The 13,885-nt window shown below is 29.5% G+C and overlaps 1 protein-coding gene across 2 annotated transcripts; it reads right to left on the minus strand.

The window, feature by feature from the left end:
* Nucleotides 1-5,130: 5,130 nt before the first annotated feature.
* On the minus strand, nucleotides 5,131-10,072 carry LOC114406390 (non-specific phospholipase C4-like). Of its 2 annotated transcripts, XM_028369080.1 has the most exons (4): nucleotides 9,271-10,068; nucleotides 8,194-8,600; nucleotides 6,980-7,150; nucleotides 5,131-5,621 (listed from the first exon to the last, which is right to left on the minus strand). In XM_028369080.1, the coding sequence occupies exons 1-4, from the start codon at nucleotides 9,921-9,923 to the stop codon at nucleotides 5,281-5,283; spliced, it is 1,572 nt and encodes a 523-aa protein (XP_028224881.1). In that variant the 5' UTR covers nucleotides 9,924-10,068; the 3' UTR covers nucleotides 5,131-5,280. The 2 variants fall into 2 exon arrangements, with proteins under 2 accessions (XP_028224881.1, XP_028224882.1); XM_028369081.1 differs by lacking the exon at nucleotides 6,980-7,150 and having other exon boundaries at nucleotides 9,271-10,072.
* Between the last annotated feature and the right edge of the window lie 3,813 nt (nucleotides 10,073-13,885).

Here is a 13,885-nt window from a genome sequence, read left to right on the forward strand (position 1 = left end):
GCTCTTTCTCTGCTTCGGAATTCATTTTGGTTAACTCAACTCAAAGCTCTTCTTGGCTTATGCCTTATATGCTATGTGGCTTCCATGGATTATACCATTATCATGTTTTTTTATTTTTATATTTTTCATTTCATTTTTTAGTCTTATATATAGATTAATTTTCATTTTTAAAATTGTTGAAGCGTATTTATTTTAAGTTTCTTCTTGTTAAATTATTATTATTTTATTTTCTAAAATTACTAAAATAAATTTTTTTATAACTAATTTTGCTTCTTTTTTTTCATTACAGGCTCAATCCTGTAATAAAAAATTGAAACAATTTGTTTTTCTCCATTTTTATTCAAATATAAAATTGTGACGGTAATAAAAAATTTAATAGGCTCAATTTTTTAAATTGTTTCAATCCTGTTTTTATAACTAATTTTGTTTCTTTTTTTTATTACAAGCTCAATCTTGTTTTTACTAAAAAACTATTTTATTCAAATAAAATTTTAAAAAAAATAATGCATTTGATTAATTTATCAAAATAAGAAATTTTGAAAATGAAGAAATTTAATTTCTTTATACAAACACAAAATTTTGAAAATGAAGAAATTTAATTTTTTTTATCCAAATACGGAATTTTAAAAATGAAAGAATTTAAATTGAAACATTTGAAATTCTTAAAATATAAAATTCTTTAGAATTTTAAATTCCCTCATCCAAACACACTCTAAGTAAGAATATTTATAATTTAACCCAAGTTAAAAAAACGTATACTAATTGGGAACAAGGTCTGCACTTGGAACACAAAAAGTAATTGTTGAAGTTAGGAGAAATATGCTAAAATAGAAATACAAATCGTGTAAGGGAAAGTAAAAAAGGAAGTGGAAGTGATTATGTTGGGACTTTTAGGTGACTCAAAGTAGTTTTGGCTGAATTACATTTTTCTTCTTCTTGCAAGAGTAATAATTCCTCATCTATCTAGCATTTTCATACCCAATGAAAAAATAAAGGAGAAACTGTTGATGCACATACTTTTGCCAATCCTCATGTAAGTTAAGAACTTTGGGAGTAAAAAACAAAAACCTCATAAGAAACGACACATGAATAAATAAAATAAGTAAATTCTTTATATATATACTGCTGCTTTTTATTTTACTTTTATTTTCTATTGTCATTTTCAATATATATTTTAGAATCTCAATATGTGAAAAAGTTTGTCAAGGAGCTAGAAAAGAGGTGAGTTCATTTTCCATTAAATTATGGATTTAGTCTAGTGTGAATGTTAAAGATTGCTTATATTAATTATCATTTAAAAATTTGTAGCAAATTAAAATAATTTGTGACAAGAAGATCGAAACAAAGTTAATAAGGATCCTTATCATCTTAAGCATCTAATTTATGAAGGAGAAACCCTTGAATGCTTGCAAGGTGGCCATGTTAGTGCTTTTTAGCATGTGTTCTATGGCATATGTAGTGCAGTAACTATGAAAGATATTGACTAAGGTTAAAATTTTCACATGATCTGAGTTTGTTCATTTTTGTTTCAAGTGGCTTTATTTAGCATTCCAACTAGGTTGTCACCCTAATCGAAAAAGATCCTCTGCAACTACCCAACGAGACTTTAATGAAAATAGACACAAAGCAACATGGGAAACTAGGTCAAAACCCATACTAAAGTGATGTAATCCTATCCCTCAAGGGCATTGGATAGAAGATTCCAAGAAGATTAGGTCAGAGATGCAAGAGAATGCCCTAGGGTTCTCATGAGTCTTAGGGTAGATTTCAGGCCTATGAGCTAAGTATGAGCCTACTTATTTTTGTACATATTAGACTAAAGTTTCATTATTTTTGGGCCTTGTATTTAGGGCTCCATAATGTAAGTAGGGCACCCTAGAAATGGATTTTTCATCCCTTGTATTTTAGGGCATCTAGACTAGTTTTTGTATTAGGGGTATTTTTGTAATTTCACATGCATTAAGTGAATATTTGATGTGTGTTGGGAAATAAATTTAATTGAATTAGGAGTAACTCAATCCAATTAAATTTTAGAGGGGGAGGTGATCATTTGCTTGCTACACCCCATTGCTACATCATATAGTCACACTTTGTGCATGTCCTTCATGCTTTACATGTCTCATGACACATAAACACACTTAGTGTAGAATCTTGGACTTGATCTTAGATTAGTGGACTAAAACGTAGCTAAAATTCACTAATCATAATTAGTGAAATTTTGGCTCCACAAATTCAATTTCAAATTCAAGTGAAATTTGAATAGAAATTCAAATTTTCCTTCAATTTTGTGTGACATTTAGGCTATAAATAGAGGTCATGTGCGTACATTTTTTCAACTTTAATCATTTGAGAATTACACTTCAAAGTTTAGACCTCATTTGAGGCACAAAATTTCGTTCTCCTTCCCTCCCTCTCCCCCCTACTCATCTTCTCCTACCTTCAAGCTCTTATCCATGACTTCCTATGGTGGTGAGTTTGTTCTTAATTCATCTTCTCCTTGAAGTGGCATCTCCAATCATCTTTCTTCCATGTTCATTTTGATGTCATTGATCTCCAAGAAGCAAAGGACTCCATCGATGAAGAAGATCTAAGTCCTACAAGCTCCACATGGAGCTACATCATTAAGAAGAGTAAATCTATATTGAGGCAGCCCCATAAAATCACAGGCAAAATAATGAGAGCAAAAAGAATGGACTAAAAGAGGTAGGAAAAGGCTATGTTAGTTGTTCCATCTATTTTGGAGCCTCCAAGGAACCAAAATAGGGTTAGAAAAAGTTTAAATCACTAAGCTTGAATCACATTGTCAAATGACTTCCTTAATGGAAGGCACTTTGGAGGGATGACCTTAGACATTGAAAGCTTTGAGCACACTGAATACCTCAATAGAACTGCCCATGCAACCCGTATCCAAGTTGCTAGCCAAAGAAACTTGAGAAAATAAAAATAGAAGATTTAATTTGCTGAATGGTTGGCGAAGAATCATGGAAGTGAAGACGATTCCTACAATGCTAGACACTAACAATAACAAAAATGATAGCAGTAAATCTCACTGTCTTGAGTTGGGCATTACATCTCCTATGAAAGAGAACCAAAAGAGAGTGAAAGGTCGACCAATCCAAGGAACATCTCAGCAAGTAAGAGAACCCATTTCTGAAAATAACCACAACCTTGCAGCGGAGGATGATATGCTCCAGAGTTTTAGCATCTTCAAGGCAAAGACTGCACACGGAGACAGTGATGCAACGTCTCTTTTGGAGTTGATCGTCGGTGGGCATTTTACCATGCAAAATCCCACATAAGAGGAATGACTTGGCTCGAAGGATAGTAGAGTTCTAGATTTAGGAAAATCATCTGGACACAAGACCAAGCTATTGAGAAAGAAAAGAGAATGCCTCATGAAGGATGAGCAAGTCATTGGTTGAGTGGGGCCACACCAGATGGAATGTGTAGAGTTTCAAGCCAGATAAGGTGCATGCATATTTGGAATTAAATTTTTATTACTAAGGTTTATGTAGCTTAAGTGTAAAGTGAAAGATTGTATTTTACTAGATAAACCTTAGTTGAATGGATGCATTGTAAGTTGTTTTTGTTTCAACTTCCAAGAGAACTTATTTATTATAGTTGGTGACAATCTTCACTATAAATAGAGAAAAGATTTAGTGGACAAATAACACATATATGTAGAGAGAATGTGTGAGAAGAGAGATTGTGAAACAAAGTCACTTTGTTGAAAGAAAAATGTCTTTGTATGAAAGTGTTATCATTTCTTGTAACCATTGAGTGGGGTACTCAGGTTTGTAGAGTGATACATTATTTGGGGTGGGTTACAATCTTATAATCATTCTTGTGATAAGAAAATATTTTTGACACGATTCTGTGTACGTAGACAAGAGGTGCCAAACCACGTTAAATCCTTGTGTTTATTATTATTTTTCCTATGGTATAATCTTTGTATATGTTCTCACGATCTTTTGTGTGTGGAAGTAATTTTATTTGAGAGTGTTGATTACTGAACAGAATGTTCTAACTATGACGTTTGATAAAGTGACTAACATTAGCTTAAACCAAGGTAAGGATATTAGGTGGAAGATTCAGCTTCTTAGCAATAGGAAGATCTAACCACTGTCCCTCCATAAGTGAATCAAGGTCCCATCCCCAATCTTCCAAGATGTTTCTTTCCTAACCAAAGGGATGAAATGATTAAAAACTTGCCAAAGCAAAGACCTTGTAGACAACATCAAAGCTGGGTTTTAGGAGCATATTCCTTAGGAACATGGCCCACTGATTGTTGGAAGACATCATATTCTATGAGAGGATCAACATAGCAGCATCATTCAGCTTGCACAAGGAATTAATCCCAAGACCTCGAAGGTTTACAGACTTGATCCCAAGAAACTATAACCAACTTCCTCAGATTGCCTTTTCTATAATAAAATCTATAATCCAGTAGTCCAGCTCTTTTAGAAGAGATATTGACCAATTATATATAAATAAAGAAACTATAGCAAATCATACCATAGATAACAGACTGCACCAATTGGACACACCCCATAACAAATAGAAGTTGACCCTTCCAAAAGGAAAGCTTAATTTGTATTTTGTCCACGATGGGGAAAAGATGCGACTTCCTAAGGATGCCTTTGAAAATCAGGACACCGAGACAAAGGAAAGGTAGAGATCTCCTTGATGTGCCTTAGCTTGCGTGCAAGGGAAAAACCCAACCAACTTGCCATTGACCATAAAAGAGAGTTTTGCTGAATGAAGAATCACCTTAATCCACTTACAGAATGTTTCATCAAAACCAAATGTCTGAAGAACCATGAAGTCCCAATCCACAGTGTCAAAAGCCTTTTTTATATCCAACTTAAGCGCAATATTACTTCCAAAAGTTTTATGGTCCAACATATTGACAACTTCCAAGATGATGGTGATAATCTCAAAATATTTCCATCTTTTACAAATCCACGTTGCTCAAAGGAGATGAGGCAGGGCACAATCATAGGAAGCCTATCAACAATGATTTTGGATATAATTTTGAAGTGGAAGTTTGTTAAGTCTAGTCCTGGCTCTACATTTCATCTCATAAAAGTATAAAACCTTAAACTTTAGTAACAAGAAATTCCCGAAGGATGAAATTAATTAGATGGCTGATATATATTACAAAATAAATACATGTTTTTTTTATTCAACATAGATTCCATGAATAGCCAGTACATGCCAGCACGTACGTGTTTCTGGCAGGATTTATATATAATGTAAAATGTGTGCAAGCTTGATTAATTATCGATTACATGTTATACAAGACAGCACATTGTAAAAGAAATTTTTGGAATCGGGTGGTGCACTACTACATCCATCAGCACAATCGACAATTTCAGACTCATCAGCACCATTTTGCTTTGCCTTCTCACACTCATTCAAGAATGTATTGAATGCATCTTCAACATATTTAACTGCGTCCGGAACACTCATGTTCTCAGTTAACTTGTCGGGGTATATACTCTTTCTATGATCCCCATTCAGAGTTGCTGCCATTTGTACCAATTCTTCTTGAAATTCACTCAACTTGGCCTTTTCTTGAGCAGGAGCTTCTCGTAGTTTTACAGGTTCAGGCAATTTCACTGCAAAAATTAGAAATTTAAATTGTCATTAATACTACTATATGTCAATTAAGGAAACAATAATCTGTCCATTCTAAGTGAGTATATTACTAGACAAGGTGTACATATATAGGTATATACATGCATGTAATATTTATTTTAGTTAAAATAACTCCGGAAAATGGTGCATGTATTGATCCTTTAAACTAAAACTCATAATCATGATTACATGATCTGCTACTACTATAGAGTAATGTGAAATAAATTGAATCCATTTAAAACTATAAAAGAATATTTGAATGAAGAGAAATTATGTATGTAAAATTGCACTCTTATATTAATGAATCTCATTTATATATAATTTCATATTTTCTAATAAATTCTTATTAATTATAGAGAATGCATATTAGAGATCGAGTAGTGTACTCTTAATACTCATCTTTAATGAATCCATGACAAAGTTTCACGTAAATGTTAAATTTTAAGGACAAATGCATCTTCTCACTCAATAAAAGAAATGTTTTTTTTTCTTCTATAAATTAAAGAGGAGTTGTTTATTGTGTAACCTATGACGTACATGGTAGGATAACATTAAATACAATAATTACTTGTAAAAAAAAGTATATATTGAATAATTTTAATGTGCCAAATACAAATATTAAAAATAAAAAAGTATATGCCAATATAATACATTAATTAACAAGTATTTTTTTTAAAGGGAGTAATATTAACCACTGTTTACCTGTAGGGAGGGAAATCAGGTAATAAGTTAAGATCAATTCATAAAAAAACAAAGGAAATATAGGATATATTTGATTCATTAAAAATTATGATATTAAATAAAATAAATATGTTTGTTTCACGTTTGATTTGAGAAAAATGATTAGGACACAACATAAATCAAGCCAAAGATAAAACCTCTAATTAATTTTTGTTACTCAAAAAATCATGAGATAATTTTTTGTCTCAACTAGAAAGTATTAAAAAAAACTTAAATCCTTACCTCTCTCTTTAACTAAAAAAACATAATAACTAATCAATGTGATCATTTTATAAAGGAAATATCCGATTTTTTTAATTCTAATCTCTTTTTATATTTCAATAAACACATTAAATTAGATATAAATAATCTTAATTATTTTAATAAATGTTATATTATTTTACTTGTGCTGTATATTATTCATCAAACAATGTATATAATAAAAAAAATTTCCTATAACTTGTATCGTTCCTCTACGTTATTCTTTTTGTTCAGTATTTTAGTGTGTATCAAACACACCATGATTTCTAATGTATAGGCAGATAAACATTAGAAACACGTAATACAACAATTAAACTTAGTAGAGACAAAAAGGAAAGACAAAAGATAGATATTTGACCTGGACAATCAGTTCTTGGGCTGCTTCTAGTTAAAAGACCTTCAAATGTTCCAGCCCATGCATCTCTTTTTGTTAGAAATTCAGGTAAATTGAATATTTTCTTCACAGTTGCTGGTATAGAAGAATGCTCGTATTGTGATGTTGGGGATGGTCCCGAAGGTCCGTGTAACACTATACAACATTTTATTAGTGATTGAAATGTATTTAGTATATTTAAAATATGAAAAACCATTTAATGAAGATTTTATAAATAATTAAATATGTCATGAAGTACATTAAATATTTTAAAACCAATATTTTTAATGAGCTCGATCATTGACAAAACCCTATTATTAATTACTGATATTACAGTTTTATGGTATAATATGTTCACAATTATTTCTATGTAAAACTTTACATTAAAATAAAGCAAAACATTCATTTTGATTATGTCATGCAATACTATAGAATATGCGTGGTCTAAAAAGAGAAAATATTCCTGGTTATATATGAATAAAAAAAAAAAGCCTGGTTAGATTCAAACAGGAAATCGAAATAATTGGAATTTTTTTAAGTTAGCTCAGGTTCACAGCCTAGCTATATGCCGTAACATGTTTTCAGAATGAATTTTATACCATATTTTTGTTCATATAGATCTACAGCATGGGTTAATTTTATATAATCTTAATTTATACAGATATTAAACTTTGAATCGTCTTAAAATAAATAGAGTTATAGGCATGTTATCATGCATAGGTCAATGCACCATATGAACCGAAGTTCATAAGATCGATAATACATATAAAAAAGAAATCTTAAGGAATTAGTATATAAAAAATTATTCAAAATTGTCAACTCTCCCTCCCCCTCCCCCTCTTTCCCTCTCTCTCTTCCCATGATTAGACAACAAAATTTATGTTTTAAGTTAATTCATTTGGTTCCTAAATGTGTAAACAAGTAATAATTTAATTTTTGGAAGAATAATTGTTTTTATTTAGTCCCCGAATTGAATATGTAAATTAAAAATGCGATCATTATGTCATGTTGTTAAATTTGCATGATATTATTTTGTCTATAAAGATCATGTTCAAGAATTAATTTGTAACTTACCTAAAAAAAAGAATTCAATTGTATCATATGATAATTATTGCACTTTTTTTCCATATTCAAAGTTGAAGCATCATCCTAATTATTATTATTATGTATGTACATATATGCATGCATCCTATTCTCACCTGTGCCTGGCTCAATCCATGGAGAAACAATGATGGCTGGAATCCTCACACCAAGTCTATCAAACTGAAACTTGAATGGTTCAGGGCCCACAATATCATCTGGACTAGGCACTCCTTCCACAGGGGTTGGCACGTGATCATAAAACCCTCCATGCTCATCGTATACAATCACAAACAATGTTTCATTCCATTGTGGGCTACCTCTTAGTGCCTCATACACTTCTTTCACAAACTTTTGACCCTCCGAAACATCATGAGATGGGTGATCATCGTTCCCTGGTATTGATAACAAGTCAAAAAATCTTTGCTCAATCACCACGTAGTTTGGTAATTTCCCTTCTTTGCAATGCTTTTTGAACAAATCGAATGGACGGAAGTTATCTACGTATTTCAGTTTCCTAAGATTCCTGGGAAAAATTATTAGAATAATTTGTCAAGAAAATATACATGAATAACAAACTAACACTAATATATACATGAGACGGATCTAGAGGAGGCAGGCACGGGACCTAGCCTCCGTTCTTTTGAACTTCTCATGTCATTAGAAAAAAAAAAAAAAAACTTACGATTTGTAGTGGTTTAGAAAAAATTAGGAAAAAATTCATGTGATAATTAACTTTAATAAAAAATTTATATGATATACGTAAATAAATAATTTGATAGATAGATATGAATGGGTTACATTTAAAATCATTAAATTACAATTTTCTATTGCCTAAAAAAGTCATTAATTTATAATAGCATAATTTTTTTATATGTAAAAATAAAAAATAGTATCAAAAAGTTTATAATAATTTAGACACTTTATCCGATCAATTGACTTAAACTTTTTTTCTTAACATACTTAATTCAGAACGTAAAACTAATCAGAAGGATATAGGTAACAAACACAATCAACAATATTCAAGATCCATCTAATTTATTTAAAAAATGAAAATACCACACACACACACAAGCAAGCTAAGCTAACAAATCTAACAAATTCCATCGTAAAGAAAGAAAGAAAAAATCTAACAAATTACTTGTCATTACTTGAAAATAGTATACTAAGGTAATAAGTGTGGTAGTGGAACCAACCTATAGAAAAGGGTGGCGGGTGGAGACTGATAATAGATCCCAAAACTGAACCCATTTTCATCCAAAGAATCAAATATCGTCTTTTGAGGCAAACCCCCAATAAGCTTATTGGTGTCATTACTTGTCAACCCATGTGACGTGGCAGAATGCACATAGAGCCGGTTCGGTTGGGTCGAAGCGGGAACCGAAGCGAACCAACAGTCACAAACCGCATATTCCTTAACTAACTCTTTATAAACCGGAATTAAATCCGGTTTGAACCCATTCATTACCGTCTCCATCATCGTCGCCGTCGCATTCTTTGGCACTGCTTGCCTCCCGGCATTTTGGGCAAAGCCTTGCATGGTCGGTGGCAATTTCTTTGCCGTTGAGGCTTCGCTCCAAGGCTCTCCGAAGATTTGCTCGTAAATGTCTTGGATCGAGTGACCTGGGTCCGGGTCAACATAGACCGACTGGTCCGAGAATTGAACCAGATTCGAGTTGGGATTGGATGTGGAAATCGGGTTAGACTCTGAACCGGTGATACCGTTGATTTTCGGATCGAGGGACTTCATCCAACCGAGCATGTGGTCAAAGGAACGGTTTTCTTGAACCAAAACGACGATGGTTTTGATGGGGTAGCCAGCGTTGTTGGTGCTGGAATTTGAAGCCATTTTATTGAGTTTGGATTTACTTCTCAAATTGAGAATCGAACAAAAGTGAGTGTTGTGTGTATATATACACAGAGCAGCGCATTAATTGTATGGTGTTGTACAGTGGATGAAGCAACTTGCAAAGGTGGATAATCGATGAGCGGAGAAATGATATCAACAAGTTACGTGATTATTAAGTGCATCTGAAGGGATGAGTTTTATTTAATAAAAATAATTTGGTTAAAATATAATTTTAGTCTTCTTACTTTTTTAAATTTGTGATTTTATTTTTTTTATTTGTTAATTAAGATATTTTGTCTTTCACTCTTAAAAAAATTGTGATTTTAATTTTTCATTTTTTTATTGAAACATTTTGTTTTATATTTTTTAAAAAAATTCAATTTTAATTCTTAGGTCCTATTTGAACCCTTGATTTATATATTTTATAAACGTTGACTAACACTATCTATCTATTTATTATTTATATGAGAAATATTGTTTTGATTATTTAATTATTAACTAGTTCATTTTATTAAAAAATAATATATATATATATATATATATATATATATAAAATTAAGTCATAAATTGATAAAGTAGACTAAAATCATAATTTTTTTAAAAGTAATAGATGAAATATTTTAATTAAAAAATAGAAAATTAAAATCATGAATTTTTTAAATGTAGAATACAAAATATTTTAATTAAAAATAAGAGAACTATATAATCACATGTTAAAAAAAAGGAAACAAAAATTATATTTTATAGAAACACTTTTTTTAGAAGATATAAGATTTGTTTCTTAAAATAAGAAACAAAAAATATTTTTTTGAGCAAAAATAATTTTAAAAAACAATTAGAAAACAAAAAAATTATTTTATTATTAAAATAAATGTTTATTTCAACAAATAAATTTAAATAAACTGAAGCATGACAATAATATATTAAAAACTTAATTGCATCTTTTTAATTCTTAAGTATTGCGAATTTGCGATGTGTGCTTTTGTTAACTTAATTGTGTCAATGAAGTGCCTTTAATTTTAAAAAACAATGTGTCAATTGATTCTCTGAATTTTAGTTATTCATTTTCAATCACATCTCTCTATCCTAATTCTGTTCAATATTTAAGTCACTCATTTGCTAAAAAAGAATGACATTTCTTTTGTTATTGATAATTGTTAACCACAAGCATCATCAATACGACAATTACGTTAGTATCGGCAACATTTTAGGTCATTGTTCAAATATCATGTAATTTTAGTTTTTTTTAATATATAACTATGTTATTGATTAAAAGTATCACTCAATTATTTTTGTTGATAGAATAATTATGTTTATCTGAGAATTTAGTTGAATACCTTTAATAAAAAAAAAATTCAATTATATTTTTTTATTTATAATACTCGAACTTAAGATTCAGAATTGATTCAATAACACATAAGTTCTAAAATAAATTTTAAGAAAAAATTTATATTTTAAATGAGAGAATTATATATTAAACTTTTTTCCTAACATATGATCCTTTTTTAAGAAATTATGGTTTTTTTTTGTTTTTATAAAAACTAAAGGCAAATATTTTTTTTATTGGTGTACCTAAAACTTAACTTTTCATTGTTTTATCATTGGACCAACCGTGCTAAGATCTTACTTAAAAATATCAGCTTAAACAAATGATTTGCCAGTAATTATGTGCTTTTATTTGATACACTGTATTTATTCACTATAATGATGTTATATTCCATATTTGTCTCATTAGCTAATTGTGTTAAATACTAGCATTGAAACCGTGCACTGCACGGATTTTGAAAGAAAAGAAAAACAATAAAAGAATCCATAGCAAATTGAGTAATTTAATAAAATAAAATAAATCTCAAAAAACTATCCAGTTTAATAATGCTATTGTTTAGATAAAATAAAGATAAAAGGACTTGAGTGTAAGTAGAATAAAGCTTGAGAAACTCAATTAGCATAAATAGATAATATAAGAGAATATAATCACAATTATCATACCATTAAAAATATAATTAAGCCTAATGATAAGAATTTGATTTTGTATTGTCAAGGTAAAATTTATACGATCAATCTATAAAAAAACATTTTAAATATATAACGGTGTACGTATGTTTAAATCACAACATTGTTAATGTATCATAATTAAATTCAAATTATGATTTCAAAGAGTATATGTTATTGATATTCTTTTAGGTTTGGGTGGATAAGAAACATGAGGAAAGGAAGAAAGCATTATGGAGGTGGCCAATGGGTTGTTAAACTAGTTAGGGTAAATAGTCACTTTTATCTTTAAATGAATATAAAATTTAGTTTTTGATAGTGTAAAAAGTGCGATAAATATATTTTGTCGTTAACTTCCGTCCGTCAACATTAATAAAATAGCTTACGTGGCACAGAGAGATAAATTTGTCACTGAAATGATTGTGAACGAAATCATTTCTAATTGTCAGCATAGGGGTATATTTGTCATATAATATTTTTTTAACTTTTCATCTTCCCACCCGCTGACAAATGCGTCCTGGAAAGATAAAAATGTACAATTTAGTCCCCGAAAATGTAAAAAGTGTGACAAATATATCTAGATTGTATTAATTATTATACTTTTGAAAAATTTATAATGATTGCAACAAAATTTTGGAAAAGCTATATCACACCAATAAATGTTTGTGTCCGTTATATAGTTTTAAGCTTTATCAATAGTTGAGACATGCATAAAATATTACCAATGGAAATAAGTTTTTATTCCTTTGGCGAATTCTTCTTACTTTTCTTCGACTACAAAAAAAAAATCAATCTTTTGGTTGTTAACCATTGAATAAATGTTATCAACACAAAAAAAAAAGAATTTTTTTTACAATAAAACGATAAGAAAATCATTATTTCTGTTTAATCAAACATTATTTATTTGATTGTTTTTTAATAAATTTTTCATAATAAAATATGAAAGTCTATTAGTATATGCAATGACATCAAATTACAAATTATAAAAAAATTTATTGATTTTTAATTTTTTAAAATCATACACAATTATTTTTTTATTGACTGATCATTTAAAAAATCATAACCTTAAAAAATCATTCCAAAGGAGGTGAGTGTTTTTTACAAATTAAAAGTATCATTGTAATTGTAATTTTCCCTAAAAATCATTCATGAATCTAATTTAACTATAATGTTTTACAATAAATATTTTTTTACTTGAATCTTTCATCAAGCATGAGAGTGTAAAAAAATTATTTATAGTATATAGAATGAGTATTTTTTTTCTTTTAGACTCAATTTAATTTACAAGTTTATTAAAAAAAAAATTGTTGCAATCACTATAAATTTTATCAAATTATAATAATTAGTCACAATCTACTATTAACGTTTGGATATATTTGTTGCACTTTTTATACTTTTGGGGACTAAATTTTATATTTTCATCTTTTAAAGACGCATTTGTCAACAGGGTGGAAAGATGAAAAGTTAAAAAAATATTATATGATAAATATGTTCTTATGCTGACAATTAGAAATAATCAAGTTGACAATTATTTTAGTGATAAATTTATCTCTTTGTGTCATGTAGACTATTTTACTAACGATGACAGATGAAAAGTTAATAGTCAGTTATATTTGTCGCACTTTTTACATTTTTCAAAACTAAATTTTATATTTTTATCTTTCAAGAACACATTACTATATTCACGGATAAAAATGACTATTACCCAACTAATTATCTTATTTTGTTTTCAATGATTAATTATTAATTGCTTTTCGTTTGGAGATTACACGTGATAATGCCCGCGAATGAGTTGGCGGGCAAGTGGCAACATCATAATGATATTATTATTCAACAACAATCATGTTCGCCATTGAATTTTTGGATCAAATCATGCTCACCAATGATTCCACAAAGATTTTTTTTTAAAGAAAATGTGATAGAAGGGAGAGACATCCTAGTATTATTAGATACAGCGGTGATGACATGTT

The sequence above is a fragment of the Glycine soja genome, chromosome 3, assembly GCF_004193775.1.
Source record: "Glycine soja cultivar W05 chromosome 3, ASM419377v2, whole genome shotgun sequence".
Classification (NCBI taxonomy): Eukaryota; Viridiplantae; Streptophyta; class Magnoliopsida; order Fabales; family Fabaceae; genus Glycine; species Glycine soja.

Bases quoted from the DNA above. Each gene is read 5' to 3' on its own strand.
- LOC114406390 (XM_028369080.1), bottom strand. From the start codon at position 9,923: ATGGCTTCAAATTCCAGCACCAACAACGCTGGCTACCCCATCAAAACC. The intron at 8,601-9,270 runs GTTGGTTCCACT...AATTTTTCCCAG, and splicing joins CCCGCCACCCTTTTCTATAG to GAATCTTAGGAAACTGAAAT. The intron at 5,622-6,979 runs GTCAAATATCTA...TAATTTTTGCAG, and splicing joins CCCAAGAACTGATTGTCCAG to TGAAATTGCCTGAACCTGTA.